Raw genomic sequence first — 17,702 nt, forward strand, 5'->3', positions numbered from 1 at the left:
GATAAGGACAAAAGTAAAGGGCAGATAAGCATTTAGAGAAAAATGGGTCCCCAAAGGTTCATGAAAAATTGAAGCAATCCAATACATGGGTCCACCAGAATTATTTTACTTGACAAGAGTAAAACTAATCTGGTTTAGCATAAAATCCATCAAAACATTTCAAAAATATTAACACACTACCTTCACGGATCTTAGCAAATCATCAGATATTAAAGGCGAAGTGAAAAATCAAGGCCTAAGTGTTAAGTTTCAAAAGACTTAACTTCTATAAGGTAGGATAAGAAAAAGTAAGAAGTAGACTAAACAAGACAACACTGGAAGTTAGTGGTCTCCAAGGCAATAATGAAAAAAATATATATTTTAAAGGCTGACAGAAAAAACCTTACTTACCAATAAAAATATAGGAAAAAAGACCGGTGCTATGAGATTACCTGGATCTGTGCCCTATTTCCAGCTGTGATATTCGATATTGTCCAACATGCTTCCTTTTTGATAGATTCCTTTGGGCTACTCAGCAAATGCAATAAACTCTGCAGAGCTGAGCAATTCAAAATTACCTAAAAGGAAAAGTTTTAAAATTTTACTTATTGTACTGATCCAAATATAAGTAAGTCTTTAACTCAAAGAGTCTAAGAAAAAATAAAGGCAAAGAAATAACTTAATGTCTCCCCCTGAAATTTTAGAAATAACTTTACATATGTAAAAAAGTATTCACTGCTAGTAAGAATTAGTTTCTAAGATTATCAAAGAAGTGTCTTGTACACATTCACAACTGCTAAAAGTATACTTAATAAGAAACAATAATGTATTAGTTATTTACTTTCCTATCCTTATAGTGTATTAAAATGTCTTTTGGATGGATAAATATACCAAGTGGCCAGAAATTCAGAAGTGGTCTCAGATTTTTAAGTCCTCTGATAACTCTCTACCTGGTAATCAATGAACCAATACATACTTAATGAAGTACACCAGGTGCTTCACAGGATACAAAGATAAAAAGGATATGCCCCTAGCTATCAAACAACTTACAAAGATGAGGGAGATAAGACAAATAAACACGAAGAAGAAGATCTACTTTAACAGAAACTAAAATGACAAAGTTATAATGATTAAAATAGTATGTTGCAAGCTCAAGATTCAATCACTGAACAAAAGAACAGATATCTAGCCCAGAAGCAAAGGCAGGTATTTATAAAGAATTAAGTAGGGGGCCAGCCCAGTGGCGTAGTGGTTAAGTTCACATACTGGGCTTCAGCGGCCCAGGGTTCACAGGTTCAGATCCTGGGCACGGATCTATGCACCATTTATCAAGCCATGCTATGGCAGGCATCCCACATATAAAGTCGAGGAAAATGGGCACGGATGTCAGCCCAGGGCCAATCTTCCTCAGCAGAAAGAGAACGATTAGCAACAGATGTTAGCTCAGGGCTAACTTTACTCACCAAAAAAAAAAGAGAAAAAAAGAATTAAGTATATAATAAAGTTATCCTTTTTTCCTCCAATGACTGGTGGTCTTACTTAATAGATGGTACTAGAATAAGGGGTTAATTAGTTGAAAAACATTTTTTAAAATCAATTCTTAACCCCAAACAGTTACCAGAATAAATCTGCAACTGATTTAAAGAGTAAATATGAAAAAGAAACAGTGAAACAAGAAAATATCAGTAAAGTAGCCGTTTTGCAGATAGTGAAGGACTTTCCAAACATAAAAACAATGAAAGAAATTACAGGGGGAAAACAGAAATTTCACCAAATAGAAATTTTTATATATTTTGTTTTTTATTTTTTTTTTATTTTATTTATTTTTTCTCCCCCAAAGCCCCAATAGATAGTTGTATGTCATAGTTGCACATCCTTCTAGTTGTTGTATGTGGGACGCGACCTCAGCATGGCCGGAGAAACGGTGCATCAGTGTGCGCCCGGGATCCGAACCCGGGCCGCCAGCAGCGGAGTGCGTGCACTTAACCGCTAAGTCACGGGGCCGGCCCCGAAATTTTTGTATGTTAAAAAAAATCATACAAAAATTAAAGTGTACATTACACAACATGAAAATATATTTGCAACAGATAAGAGGGTTGCTATCTTTAATGCAAACTGATAAGAGAAACTAAAATTTTAATAGAAAACTATCTCACAACTAGTGAAAGAAATGCAAATTAAAGTGTAGCCATTTTTTGCCTGTTAAATTAATATAGCTTGAGAAACAACAAAACTTTAAACAGGTACAGTCCTTCAAAATAGCAATATAAAAGATGCCACAAAGCAATTTTAAAAATGCCAACGACGTCAGAGGTAAACATGTCAAAAGTAAAAGATAACACTTGGGAAGGAGTAGTCAGGAAAAAAGACTTCACAGGAGATGGGGGATGTTTTGCAACACACATAGGATTTCATAAGCAAAGAAAAGGGAGGACACTGCAGAGAGAAAGGCTGGAAATGAGAGAATGCTGAGATAGGCTATCACAAAGTACCAAAAGAAGAAAAGAACATATCAGCGAGGCTATTAAGGAAGGGTTCTGTACCCAAAAAATAAACAGTGGGCTAGAAAGAAGACTACTACTAAAATCTTGAAGTACAAATTCCTTAGAGTGTTTCAATGTTCTTTATCTCCTAGGCATTAAAGAAGCTCAGTGCTTCTAAGAGAAAAATAAATGATGTAAACAAGGATGTTTTAGGAAAGATTAAGGTGTTATTAGTGAGAATAAACTGAGAGGGGTAAATGCTTGAGAGAGCAGGAAGATAAATTAGGTGGGTAAAGCAACAACCCTTGTGTGTGAGAAACCAGGGACCAAAATAAGATAATTAGACGTGGATCTGGTAACAATAAGAATCAGCAAGACCTGGTAACTTGCTATACAAAGTGTGAGAGATGGAGACACCAAATATGACTGCAAAGATTCAAATGTGGGTGAACAGTTGGATCATTAATTGCAACGGGAAAAATCAAGACTTGGAACTTACTTTGTGGGGGAAGAAGATAAACTGAGAAGGACAAATGTAAGATACACAAGCAGAAGTATCTAACAAACTACTGGAGACATGGGACTGAAACTTGAGAGAAGTCAGAACTAGATGTATATATTCAGATCTTACTTCATTCAATAAATATTTTTTGAGTCCCTATATACTATGCCAGGAACTATTGATTATACAGGCACAAAAATGAACAAGATTGGCGCAGTTCCCCCTGTAGAAGCTTACAATCTAGTAATTAGACAGTTACAATACAGTGTGATAAGTGCTATGATGTTTCATCCAAAATAAAAGAAGGAACATCTAATTTTAGAGTCTGGGAGCAAATAAAGCTTCTCAGAGAAAATAATGTTAATACCAAGACCTGAAGAATGAGAAGACAGTGGCAGAGTGTGGATACATGTGAGGTATGGTCAGAGCAGAGGTGGGGGTGGGGGCAGATGTTCCATGCAGAGGGAAGAAAGCATGTGTTAAAGCTCAGAGCTGAGTGGGGTCCTAGCTAATTCAAGGAACAAACATGGCAAGAGCACAGAGTACGGTATGGGAGGGGAGAGACAGCAACTTTTTTTGAATAGCAAATACATTAATACAGTTTAAAAATTCAGAAAGTATAAAGGACTAGTTAAAAGCCTCCTTTCCATTCCTGTACCCCAGCCACCCAGTTTTCCACAGACACAACCAATGTTATTAGTTTCCTGTGTATCCTTCCAGAGAAATTTTACACAAATATAATCAAACATACATATTGTTTTTTTCTCCTCTCCATCCTATTTCCATTTTTACAAACTATTCTGCCCCTTGTTTTTCCTTTTAAAAAATATAACCTGGAGGGGCTGGCCCCCTGGCCTAATGGTTAAGTTCAGTGCATTCTGCTTCGGCAGCCTGGGTTCAGTTCCTGGGCGCGTGGACCTACACCACTCATTGGCGGCCATGCTGTGGTGGCGACCCACAGGCAAAATAGAGGAAGATTGGCACGGATGTTAGCTCAGGGTGAATCTTTCTCAACAACAACAACAAATAAATATATATCTATATATATATATAGATATAGATATATATTTATACACACACATATATATATAACCTGGAGATCTTTCCATATGAGTGCATAAGAGCTTCTTCATTCTGTTGCATAGCATTCCATTATATAGGTGCCAGATTTTTCAAGGATCTTAAACACCATCCAGGGACAACAGAGGCCCACAAAAAGATTCTAAGTAGGAGAATGACATAATCAAATTGCATATTACAAGCATTCTTTTGGTGATATGGGAATAGTACAAGAAATGTCTGAACTAAGCACTACAAGGGATGAGTAGAGATGGAATAGCAGGACTTAGTGACTGATGAGAGAGGTGGAGGAGAGAAGAATTAAGGTGATGTCCAGGTTTTTGGCTTGGGCAACGGTTGGTGCCATTCACGGAGACAGGGAACATAAATAAGCAGAGGCCCAATATACAAGGGAAAATAATGAGTTCCCTTGTGGACAGAATAAATTTAAAGTAAATATTAGAGTTGGAAGACATCTCAGAAAACAAACCCAATCTCCTTAATTTTAGAAATTAAGAAAGTGAAGACATTAAATGTCTTGCTGAAAAGTCAGAGCTGGTTAAAAAAGAGCTAAAGCTAAAAACCTAATTCTCAATTCTCAATCTGTGTGCACAAAGGTGACAGCTGAAGTTATAAATAAGATCAATGAATGAGGCGAAAAGATTAGTTTCTGGAGGATGCCCACAAACCGGAAGAAACAGGAAAAGGAGCTTGTAAAGGAGAAATAAATGGTCAATGATGCAGGAGACCCAAAATATGTCAATACCACAGAAGCCTAAGAAGATAATTTAAAGACAACACCAATGCATCTGAGAGATCAAGAAGAAAAATGGCTAGAACAATCCACTGTGAGTGATATATCTTGATATAGAAGTTGAACGGAGTAGGGGGTGACATTAGGAACTAGGAGGGAAGAATCCTCCTTACACAGGAGACTTACCATGTACAAAAAGGAGGAAGCTATCAAAGAAGATGAGATGAAGAAGACAGAAACAGAGAAAGGATGCTGTTGAAGGCTTGTGATGCTCACAAGAACCATTTCAAGTAGAAGGAGTAGTGGGAAATAAACCTTCTGACCAAAGGATAAGTTACATCAGAGGGAAACCCCAAATTGCGACAAGCAACAGGTCAAGACAGAGATAGTGAAGGTGCTGAAAGTACACTCATGTGCCACATAACAATGTTTCGGTAAACAACAGACCGCATATACGACAATGGTCCCATAAGACTGGTACCATTTAGCCTAGGTGTGTAGTAGGCTATACCATCTAGGTTTGTGTAACTACACTCTATGATGTTCGCACGATGACGAAATTGCCTAATAACGCATTTCTCAGAACATATCCCCATCGTTAAGCGATGCATGACTATAGCTGCCTAAGCCAACATTTTAAACAAACATTAATGAAACAAAGTGTCAATTCTCCCCAATAATATGGAATTAAATACTACAATAGATAGAAAATCATGGGGTTCAGTGTACTGTTTTTGAAGGAAAAAACAGTTACCATTTACTCATACCTGTGTCTGAATATCATCCCCTGTGACAATGTTTCCCACAGCCCGCAAAGCAGGAGAAACCACTTTATAATCATTATGCCTGCAACCATAAAAAGAAATGTTACATCTAACAGTTCTACCCTTAGTCACTTTTCCTCAGGGTTTAAATCCAAACCAAATAATGTGACAGGATCTTAGATCAGAAAGGTACCTATGGTGGTAATTAAGGGAACCCTATCGTGATGATGCAATGTTTGGTGTCCCCTAGAAGGGGTGTCTTTCCCTTTATCTAGTATTTTTGGATAAAAACTACAAATCTTTCCTAATAGTCTTTCCCAGATATTCCATCACCTGGATTCCAAGTTTTGCCTCTCATTCTTTAATATAGGTTTCATTTTTCTTTACTTGGTCTTTATGGTTGCCGAGATAATGGAGAGCAATAGTTAACAAATATAAATATACAGCACTTTTAAGTTTTATAAATTGTATGATTTTCACAGAGATGAAAATATGTCAATAGGTGAACTAACTTGAAAATGAAAGCCAGGCTTCACACTTCCACTAGTGAACTCTTTCTACTAAACCTCAGCTGGCTTACTGGTCAAAAAAACCCTCCACAAACTCTTGATATATTTGAAGACAGATATTAAGTCTTGATTTCAGCCTAATTAAGTTAATATCCTTTAACTTTCCTTAAAAATCCTGTTTTCTCTCCCCTTTAATAAAATTGATCACTCTTCCAAAACTGTGCCAGTTCCTTCACATTTAAGATCTGAGGACTAAGAAGAAATGGTTAAAATATATAGTAATCTAGTAACTAAAGAGTACAAAAGATTACTTCCCAGATTTTGAATGCTGTACTTCTGACTCCTGCAGCATCATATTGCTTTTAATGCACAATAGCATCATACTGCTGATCTGCACCCAGTCTGTGGCTAGCTATAACCCTAGAGTTTTCTGTTCTGTACAGTATACTTATCTAATCCATTCCACATGTCACATTTGGGGCAATGTATCCTTGCATCTACTTTATACCCAATTCAATTAAATTTCCCATGGCTTGTAATTGTACCATTTCCCCACTATGTTATCACTCTAATTTTTTTCTTTTATAGTATTATCTAAAAACTTGATTAATACAGTGTCAAATTATTTATGCCATCAGTAAATCTTCCACTCCATTAATCAAAGGCATCACAAAGAGACAGAGGAAAATAAAATTCAAGTCTGATACCAGTCTAGATTAAGCCCTAAATGAAACAGAAAGATAAGGAATGACTATTTTTAGTGGCAATATGCCTTTTGCTATCCAGTGACTGGTCTCCGATCATTAAGTATGAGCTGGAATTACATAGATTAGAGTTTTCCAAAGGTTTCCACTGAAGGATTGCTAACAGCAGAAGAATGAGAGGTTCTTTATAAGCCTCAAAACAAACAAATAGATTTGACATCAATATAAACAAGTAACAAAAGACAGTAGCCCAAAGTATAATAAACCAGTATAATATATTAACTCATATTTGAGTATCAGCAACTAGAAAACTATATAGGGACAAAAGAGCGAACACACTTTCTTAAAGATATCTTACATCAGCAGCTCCACAAGTCTCCTACATACTCCCGCATCAATGACTGCTTGGATTTTATCATTAGGTCCATCTGACAGATAAGAGAGAGCCCAGCAGGCATCAGCCAGTACATCAGTGTCACTGACAAACAGCAACCAGGAAAGCACATTCAGACAGGGAGACACCTGTAAAGGGAAGATGATATGATCATGAGATGCAACAGAATCAAAGCCAGAAGTGAGGTAAGAAACTCCAGAAAGCAACCATGCGCACACTTGGTGACTTCTGGGGTGATTAATACTTCAAGAGATGAAGTAGCAAGTAGGCAAGTGGCATTTCTATCTTTGGGAACACTGTCAGTAGTAGCCTTGCAGTTTACTTTGATGAGGCAGTCAGAGCCCAAGGAAAATAATTTCAGAGTGAAGTTTAATATATACCCATTCTCAGAGTGAGATTCCTTGTCAAAACACACTCTTTGTGGACTAAAGAGGTAAAGGAACTTTCACAAGTGCTAAAGCTAGAAAATTCTGTATTTTAGATACTTTGTTATAAATTAAAAAATCCTAGGTTTTAAGAGTGATTCAGAGTTCTTTACAGGCAGTGAAAATTTATCCCAAATTAAAAGACAAACAAACAGAAAGTCCTATTTCTCTGAAACCAGGTAAAATTCTAACACATTTTAAATTTTATCAAAAATTGTCATCTTTCTGTTCATATACATATTGGTTGCTACCTTCTTTTAATTCTACCTTTTCTGCCAATTTCCTACAAGCATAATCTTTACCTTTGCAAATTCTGGAGGTGGACTTTTCCCTCTACAGAGATTAGACAAGGCCCATACTGCATTCCGGGTCATGGTTAGGCGGTTCTGCTTTGAAAATAACCTACAAGCATGATGATACAATGGTAATCTATATAATAAACATTAATTCTCTGATGGCATAAGATAAACATTAAACCATTTAATGCTACTGATAAACAGAGGTCTTCAAATAGCTTTTCTCCAGAACAATGAAGTTTATTAATTCTAACACAACTAATTCCGAATTTTGGCACTGGAATAAGATAGGATGCCTGAAGAAATGATCTGAACAAGTTAGTAAGAAAACACCTATAATGAAAAATCACACTAGGAAATCCGAAATGATTTCCAAACATGCACTGCTTTTTAAGGAACTTCCCATATTTTTCTTACTAAAAAAAAAAAAGTGATGGAAACTTACTGCAAAAGAGGCGGAAGAATGTTGCAGTCTAAGACATAGTCCCTGCACATGGTACTATCTCCAGCAATGTTGCCAAGAGCCCAGACTGCCTGTGAAAGAATTCTTCATTAATGACAGGTTGTATAGTTTAATTCTCTCATAATTCTTTCAAAAAAGATGCCGACATATCACAATAACTCTTTATAAAATTATATAGTTAATCAACATATTACACAAGGACATTACTATTAACACTCCTAAGTTCACCCATCAGAAAGCCAAATGAAATAGTTGTGGGATTAGGGGAAGAGGATCAATAATATTACGAAGATCAACAATATTATAAAGTGTACATGTGAACACTCATGGCAGTAAGCTTATTAAAGGGAGGAATCAGTTCTTATACATATTCTTTACCTAACGGGACTCTACCCCTAAGAAATATTCCACACAGCCCTTGGTACAGAGCAGAGATTCAATGGCTTACTCAGCTGATTAAAAATGTATTTTAAGCTTGCTTACAAAAGAAAACAGTGAACAAAGAATTTAAGAGCAATGAAAATGCAGATAACTTTATTAAACTTTTGGTGGTGATAGATATATTGATTATCTTGATTGTGATGATTGTTTCATGGGTATATACATATGTCAAAACTCTCAAATTGTACACTTTAAATATACACAGTTTAGGGGTCGGTCCCGTGGCTTAGTGGTTAAGTGCGTGCGCTCTGCTACTGGTGGCCTAGGTTCAGATCCCGTGCGTGCACCAACGCACCGCTTGTCCAGCCATGCTGAGGCGGTGTACCACATACAGCAACTAGAAGGATGTGCAACTATGACATACAACTATCTACTGGGGCTTTGGGGAGAAAAAGGGAAAAAAAAAAAAAAAAGAGGAGGATGGGCAATAGATGTTAGCTCAGGGCCAGTCTGCCTCAGCAAAAAGAGGATTGGCATGGATGTTAGCTCAGGACTGATCTTCCTCACAAAAAAAAATAAAAAATAAAGAAATAAATATACACAGTTTATTGTAGGTCAATCATATCTCAATAAAATTGTAGAAGAAAATCATACTCATTTAGCAGTAATTTATATTTACGAATTCAATAAAGTTTGCAGTAACAAAAAATTCATGTTTTCTAAGTCTTTTACTGCATAAAAGTGGCAAAGATCTGCTACTGCCACATACACTAGAGATTCACACAAGAAAAAGCACAGTAACTGCTTCCATGGTGTAAAAGTAAATCTATAGGGCTTAACGAATTTCAGGGTTGGAAGGGAAAAATGGTTTTACGTTTCCAGGACAACTTCTGGCTATGTTCATTATGAAATATTCTGTTTTGGTTGTTTAGATTTCTAGAACACTCCCTACGATGAACCATGGATTGTCATGGCCAAGTGGTGAAACTGAGGCCGTGAATGTAAGACCAAAGGGAAAAATTGTATTCTTTCATCTGCTTCTCTTTATCTGTTTCATTTTTTACCTGCTCCTGGACATCTTCAAACTCTGAGCTGAGCAACTCTATGAAGATAGGCACAGCTCCTGCCTGAATCACAATCCGGGTCTGAAGAGAATTTCCTGAAGCAATATTTGTCAGTACCCAAGCTGATTCAAACTATAAAGATAAAAATAATTTCATTATCTTATTAGAATTTAAGAGCTTGTTTACTTTTAACTATAAAGGTGTTCCGTACATGAAAAAAAGAATCTGAGATCATTATTTGCAAATAATCTATTACATTAATTTTAAAAGAAGAATTCCTAGAAGAAATACCTCAGTAAAGGAGTATTCAGGGTGTCTAAAATTTCAGATCAAGGTAGAGCTATCACGAGACCATAAAAGCAATGAGGGAGTGCTTCATATGATGATATGGAATGATCTCCCAAAAATGGAATGAAAAAAACGCAAAACGGTGTATATTAACATGGTATCACACTATATTTTCTAAAAGGGTTAAGAAGGAACGTATGCATGACTTATTGCAAAGAACATCTCTGGAAGGAGTCACAAGAAACTGTACATACTTGTTATCTACATGGATAAGTCAGGTAATAAGGATGAGAAGGAAAGACACTTTCAGTGTAAAGCCTTACGTACCTTTTGGCCTTAAACCACGTATACTATCTAATATAAAAATAAAATTAAATAATTTCTATAGGATGGGCAAAAGTATAATGGGGAGAGGATGTTAGCGTAAAATGTATAAAATATAAGCAGAATGAAAAAAGCAAAAGATATTTTAAACGATAAATAGACCAAAAGGAGTTAACAGGCATAAAATTAACAGAAATGGCAACTTCTGAGCATAAGAGGTTGTAATAAATGAGAAGGCTCCAAACCAAGGCACAGAGGTAAGACTTTTTTTAAAAGAGCATTCTTACAGGTTGATAAACGAATAAAGAGAAGGCATGAAGGAAATTACGGCCAACAAAATACAGCATTTACTAATTCTACCCATCTCTACAGTAATTTGACTCTTTAGCCTAATATGGAGAAATCCAAGAATGAACTCTTAAAATCCAAGAAGGAACTTTTACAATTCTATTTAGTTGAGTTCTTAATTAAATTTTAGTTTTGTTTCCTTCTCCCATTCTGTCTTCTATTTATCCTTTAATGAAGCACATATGCAGAAAAAAAACTGAGTGGTATGCTCCTCGAATGAGAGATCAATAAAAAGTCATCAAAAGATGGAGCTGTGACTCTTCTAAGTTTTTGAGTCAACAGAAAGGCAGCTGTCATATGGAAAACTAAATCATCAGTCATTGGAGGTAGGGGAAGATGGAAAAAAAAAAAGGGAAGATAATCTAATTAGTACCGTCCAAAGCCATATGAATGATAGCAAATTCATAGCAGAAGATGCCTAAGGAAGGGGACGTTCAAGGGAACCTATAAATGTGACATACACAAGTGAGATAAAGTCCTTTGGTAGCCCACCTGGACACCGATATTAGGCAGCACAGAGGCCCAGAACAGGAGCACCACAGTTACAGGGAACATACTTTCTGACTGATAACTTTTTGTTATAAGAGAAGTACAGGAAACTTTTAAACACTGAATATCACAAAATAAAAACTCATCACATATCACCTCTGTAATTAAATCACTACTAAAACCAATGCTCAAACCCTTTCAATCTGTCTGAATTGAAACTTTACACCTGCACAGTACTTTATATTTTCAAAGCATTATTCACATACTCTCAGATGTTCCTCACAACAACCCAAAAGTCTGGCTTCTTTAATGTATGAATGAGGAAATTATGAGAAAAAGAGCCAAAAATCTGACTAATGATCTGAGTAATGTTACACAGCCAGTCAGAGGACTACATTATGGCCTCCTAATCTAGTATGCTTATCTCAGCCATAGTTTCCTCTCTAAAACATACCTGTAACATGGATAAAAATCTTTCAATTGCTTGTAGTTTTGGTAACTAGGGCAAGAAATTTCAAATAATGATATGCCAGACTACTTAGTGAATGCTAAAAAGAAAACACAGTTCACCCAAAATGTAGTTTCTTTTCCTTACTAGAAAAATTCATTAGTAAGACAGAGACATATAATATGAGTACAAAAGCAAACTTTCCTACCAGAAGTTTCAAAGTTCAACAAAGAGTCATCAGACACTGCAGAGACCAAGTCAAAGAAATGAAAACTATGAGGAAAAGGAATCTATAAAGAACAAGTAGAATCAGTATACATACCAATCCATATCAAAGAAAAAATGGATTGCAGTGAGATTTTGATGCAAAAGACATGGTAATAATAACCTGAGTAAAGAATATATTAAAGACTTATCTTTAATGACATAGAAGAAGAAATTAGAATATTAATTGCTGCCAGAGTTCAAATTGCTATTTGTCTGATGAGGTTTAGCACCAGAGGTCTCACAGGAAATGAGAGGGAATTCCAGATACTACTAAAACGAAAAAAATGGAAAAGCAAAACAAAACAGAGTGACAACAATTAGCAAAATGGAGAATAAGTGAATAATAGCCTGAACATGGATGAAAGAAAACTGGAAATTAGGACATCTCAGCAAAAGAAGGATGTACCAGAGTTAGTTTATCACTAAGAAGTACACAATGATGACAGCCTCTGAAAACAAAGAAGATTCAAGGTCTCTCTTGGTAAGAATGGAAGTCAGAAAGTAGTTTTGCCATTCGTGGAGACAGAAACAGATGAATAATTATAACCAGAAGGCCACTGAAAACTCAATCACACTCATGCATTAATAAGGCATTAACACACACACACACACACACACACACTCTCGTGGTGCTGATTACTTTGATGTTTTTAGCTTGTAAAAACCCACTAAGCTATATTTGTGCAATGTTCTATACCCATGTGTATATGTGTGTGATATGTATGTATGTATGAGAGAGAACAGGGGAGGGAGGGAGAAGAGAGAAAATTCCCTCCATGAGTATAGGCCTCTGTTAAAATGTTGGGAGAAGCAATTTCTAATTTTTTTTAAAAGGTAAGTACGTTTTTTTAAAAGTTGCTTGTACTCTGACCTATGTTAACTTCTCTTTTACTGGGTATTTCGGCCTTTATTTTAATGTCTCAGCCTTGGGTCCCAGATTAGAATTTAACGTGAAAAAGAGTTGTGAAATGGGAAAGCCCTGAGTTGAGAGCAAAAACACTGCATAAAGTTATGATAGAGATGGCCAGAAAAAGTAATTTAAGTAAGTAACCATGAGATTCAAGAAAAAATCAGTAACACGAAAAAAAATCTAAGAAATAGTATTACCTAAAGTAATAAACGGTAGCCAACATAACTATAATCTCTACTTCCTCTCTTGTTTTAAACTACTATATTCTTAGTGTTCCATGATGGCATCATACAAGGATATAACCTGTCAAGCAGCTGTGATTGCTTATAAATTGTAATACCACAATTATTTTTCAATGTCCAGGACTTGCTAAATAAGGCTACAACTCAAATCTGAAGGGCACACTGAAGGTTTCATATTTTCTCTCTTCCCTTTCTCAGTCTCTACCTTCTGGTGCTCAGTTCCTTAAATAAGGAAAATGAGAATCCAAAGCTGAAGTACTTCTGACCTCCTATCAAGTTTCCCACTCCAGGTTGAGGTACGCCTGGTTCCCTTTCTCCATTTGGATCAGGACTCTGTTGCTGGCCACTTTGCCGGGTCCACTCTGGTTCCTAGCAAATGCCAGGCTCACCTGGAGAGCAAGTGAAAAGAGAGGCTCACATCAGAAAAATAAACCCAGATATCAAACTCTGCAGAGAACAGTGCCTGAGTCATCTGAGCAACCTTTCAAGAAAGGTAGAGGGATTCAATGAGGATGGGAAAAGATGTAGGAGGACGAAGGCTTACTGCAGTTTTTCACGTTAAGCTTTTAAAGGGGCCAAGAAAGGCAGGAATGCAGAAACTAAACCAATTTAATTCAAACTTATGACTTTAAGAAGAGTATCTGTCTAACAATTGGAACTAAGAAGCAATTTACTTATTTCTAGCTATTTTTATAAGCTTCTATAAGAAGGTTTGGGAATGCAACATCTCAGCACTGCAAAAGACAGTACAGAGATGCTGGGCCTGGACTCAAAAAACCAAACAAAGTGGGGACAAGAAATATACCATAAGGCAGACCAATCTCATGTCAAGAGCTCAAGTATGTCTGAGGCCTACATGTCACTGAGCTTGTGAATGCTCTTAGCTAAATAGCATTGTTTGCTTCCAAAATCCTAGATTCCACCCATGTTCACCTCGTTTGAGGGTAAGTGAGTATCTGGGTAGCACTGACCAAAGCAGGAATTTTTACATCCCTGGTGTGAGGTACCTCACTGATTTGGGGATATGGAAAGCCAAAAAAGAAGTGAAGAGACCCTTCAGTAGGATTCACAGTTCTTTATCTCTGGAATGAAGGGATTAAGTTTGTCCACAGGATTTATTAGTGAGTTTAACTATTATGACCATGTATTACTCTCCTTCTGGAAGAGAAATGGCAAAATCCCCATTCCAAAGATGCACTTTTCAAATTTCTAGTAAGCAGGTAGGAACATCAGGGACAACTTACATCCTAGTGCTCTCCAAGAAGACAGAGGAAGGAGTACCCTCCAAGTTTCCCAGAGCATGTCTAATTATTTGAGCATTAAGCCTCCTAGCTCTAAGGTCTCCCTCAATAAACTTGCTCCTCCTGCTTCTGGGATGGTCAAGGTTATCCATTAATCACACTGGAGAAAAGAACACTGTTGTGCTTAAATGTACACAGAAGAAAAGCTGGGGAATATGCCCTTTAGATAATGAACAGATTGATTATTTCTCAGTCTTTGGACAGCTAAGGTAAAAATCACGAGGTGGTCACTTCCAGAGGAATCATTTCTCAATCATTCAGCCTAATTATTAGTTTGCAAAAGGGTGGAATCTGAGAATTTAGATAGAAACAAATTAGAAGGCTTTCATCTTCAAATGTGTTAAGATACAGGTTCTAGGATTATAGAATCAAAAATGATGTAGAATTTACATGTGTTAGCCAGGAGAGGACACTGCTGAGAGAATATACTGTACTCTTTAGGGAGTACTGAAGAATGTAGAGATGGGGAATGACCTATTTCTCTGACTTTTTTACTTTAGGCCTAGGAGGTTATACCATCTTTCTTTAACTCATCAAGAAACTGGACCCCTGCAACTGCCTATTAAAAACTGCCACATCCAGGAGTAAATTCAGGGTCTCTAAACTACTCTCATGTTAGAGATAGGATAGAAACATATTTTCACGTGAACAAAATGATAATTTTCCCTACCTCCCTCTTCCTATAAAGCTTTTCAAATGATAAACTGCAGTAAGGCTCTTCATTTGGTCCCTCTGCTTCTCTTGGCATGTTGCTTAGGGGCTCAGGCTCTGTTCTCTGCAGTGTTGGTTGTCTGGATTTCCTTTTTTCTGGAAAAAGTCTTTCTTTCTTGCTCCCTAGGTGAACCTGATTATTCTTCAGGTGTCTGGTGATCCTGGCCTTAGATGGGGACCAGAATTACAACCCAGGAGGCAGCTAGCAAAACAGAATCTTAATTCAAATGAACTTGGGAATTAGTAAATGTCAAACTGGAGAAGAAAAACTGATGGGACATTGAAGTACTCTACCTTTTCGGGATTTCTTGTTTTCCCTCTGGAAGGAACTCATCACCGCAACAAAGAGAGTAAAAGAAAGAGAAAGATGGGGTGGGAGGAAAGGAGAGAAAATATCAAGACAAAGCATCAAGTCTTATGAATTATCTACAACGCTCTGGACAGTAAGGAACCTGGAGACAGGGACTGTCATTTACAAAAATGCCCCAGTCCCAACAGCCTTAGAGTAAGGCAAAAGCAAACAAGGGGGTGAAAGTGATCTTTATGATTACCTTGCTACTGGCAAATATTTACTTGGAAAAATAACCCCATTTTGTGATCTTGGCACTAACCAATGTTTATGGTTGCACAGTCTCTCGAAAGGGCCTGAGCCCTTCAGATTAGATCCTACAAGTGAGAATTTAGGTAACACAGGTATTTGTTAAAGAATAATACAGAAATTGATTCAGTTGGTTACTCCAAGGAAGTCTACTTACTGAGAAAGTACTAGTTTACTAAAAATCCAACTTTATTCAGGAAAACAATAATATTTTAAAATTTCTAGATAACTCCCAGATGAGAGTCAATTGACAGCTGGTTCTTTTTACTGTGAAAATTATTCAATCCAGAATTTCCTCTTGGAACCCCTATATAATACAGTATTGATAGACTATATTAACACAGCAGAAAGCATACACATTCTTGACAAGGCTCTTGTCAGCTCTTTTGGGGTCAGGGGAGGATTAATTAGGGGCAGGTTTGGGGATTAGTGAGTCTCTGATCTAGCCCATGTTACACAGTCCTGAGAAAGCCAACAAGTATAATCTAAAAAACTCCTTCAACACCAAATTTTACATAGCCCACATTTAGGTCCTATCTATAATGGCTCCTCTACTGCAACCAATTCCCTATTCGGTAAGTATTAACCACAATCATCATAAAATAATCTTTTACATGGCTAAAAATGATAAGAATTCTAAAACGTAAAACCAAGGGCCTGGATGTCAACAAAGCTATCAAAGCAGCTTGCAATGTGGTCGTCAGGAACATCACTATAAAATTAACCCTTCATATAGATTAAAATAAGTAACAAATCTGTGTACAACATGTAAGTTTGCAAAGGGAATTAAGATATGAAGCAAGAAATGAAAATAATTCATACCTGCAGTGTACAGTTCTCTTTTCGTTTGAGGAACTCCACAAACCTGGCCACTACTCCTGGTGTGCTGATGACTTCATCAATAGGAGGATTAGGTTCTGTCTCCCCATAAAATAAAAGGAAAGAAGAAAAACATCCTTTGATTTCAACGCAAGGACTTTATAGCTCAAAAGTACTTCATAACATCCCTCCCTCCATTTTAGCATCTCTTTCATGTTGGAAATCTAAAAAAGAAAAAAAATGTAAAACTGAGTTCAGTCACTTTGAGACTAGGGCAGCTTCTAAAGTTTCACAATAAGGTAAGTTTTAACATGGAAATAATAGGCAGAATTCTTAAAAATTAAAATTACTGCCTCTACCATTTTAGAAAACTTAGGAAGTAGGGGAAAAAACATCTGAAGACAAGCACTGTTATTATTTTGGTATACTTCTTTCTAGCCCTTTTTCTCTGCATGGGTTTTGAGTCTGGTTTAACACAAATTGCCTTAAGAAACTGGATTAGGAGATTCTGAGCGCACTTATAAGATTTAATTTTATAGTTGTAGTGATAAGTAGAAGCCAGCAAGAATTCACTAACGATGACTTGCCAAATTAATCTTGTTATCAGTTATGACAATCGAGTATCTTATAAATGAAGTCATTCAATAGAAACTTGTTGGGTGAATAGATAAGAAATGTCCTAGACAATTAGCATGGCAATTTCAGCAAGAGATCTGACAAAGTTTTTGAGGACACTCATGAAGCAATGCAAGAAAAATGGCAGTTGGATTACAGTAGTACTAGGAATTCCTTAGCCAAGTCAATGGCCTTACTGAAAGAAGTGACTAATGATTCAATGTTAATTTGGAGAGAGCTCTAATGACACGTTCTTTCCCTGGTTCAACATTTTTATCAACCATTCAGATAAAACATAGCAAATAAATATGATGATTACAATAAAGACAAAGTATGCTAGATTACAGAAACAACATATGGAAAGAACAATAAGCCAAAGTTCACAATAAAACAAGAGGGATAAAGCAAAATTCAGCAACTGAATTTTTAAAAAAGCAACTTAAAAAAATCCATATAAATTCACAGACAAACTTAAAAACAGTTCATGAGGAAAAGTACTAGGGAGTCTAGACTGCTGCAAATATAATGAATCATTACTATGCCATGACTACCAAAATAACTTAGA

At 36.5% G+C, this 17,702-nt stretch overlaps 1 protein-coding gene across 1 annotated transcript in view; it reads right to left on the reverse strand.

Moving 5' to 3' along the window:
- KPNA1 (karyopherin subunit alpha 1) overlaps positions 1–17,702 on the reverse strand; it is a 75,496-nt gene that overhangs the window by 15,098 nt on the left and 42,696 nt on the right. The window contains exons 5-11 of the mRNA XM_087439687.1: positions 16,526–16,620; positions 9,778–9,909; positions 8,315–8,403; positions 7,876–7,975; positions 7,113–7,276; positions 5,545–5,623; positions 432–557 (exon numbers count right to left, since the gene is read on the reverse strand). Coding sequence (XP_087295813.1) covers positions 432–557; positions 5,545–5,623; positions 7,113–7,276; positions 7,876–7,975; positions 8,315–8,403; positions 9,778–9,909; positions 16,526–16,620 — 785 coding nt within the window. The remainder of the gene's footprint in view (positions 1–431; positions 558–5,544; positions 5,624–7,112; positions 7,277–7,875; positions 7,976–8,314; positions 8,404–9,777; positions 9,910–16,525; positions 16,621–17,702) is intronic.

The sequence above is a fragment of the Ceratotherium simum genome, chromosome 15, assembly GCF_057802395.1.
Source record: "Ceratotherium simum simum isolate JZ-2026a chromosome 15, ASM5780239v1, whole genome shotgun sequence".
NCBI classification, from domain to species: domain Eukaryota; kingdom Metazoa; phylum Chordata; class Mammalia; order Perissodactyla; family Rhinocerotidae; genus Ceratotherium; species Ceratotherium simum.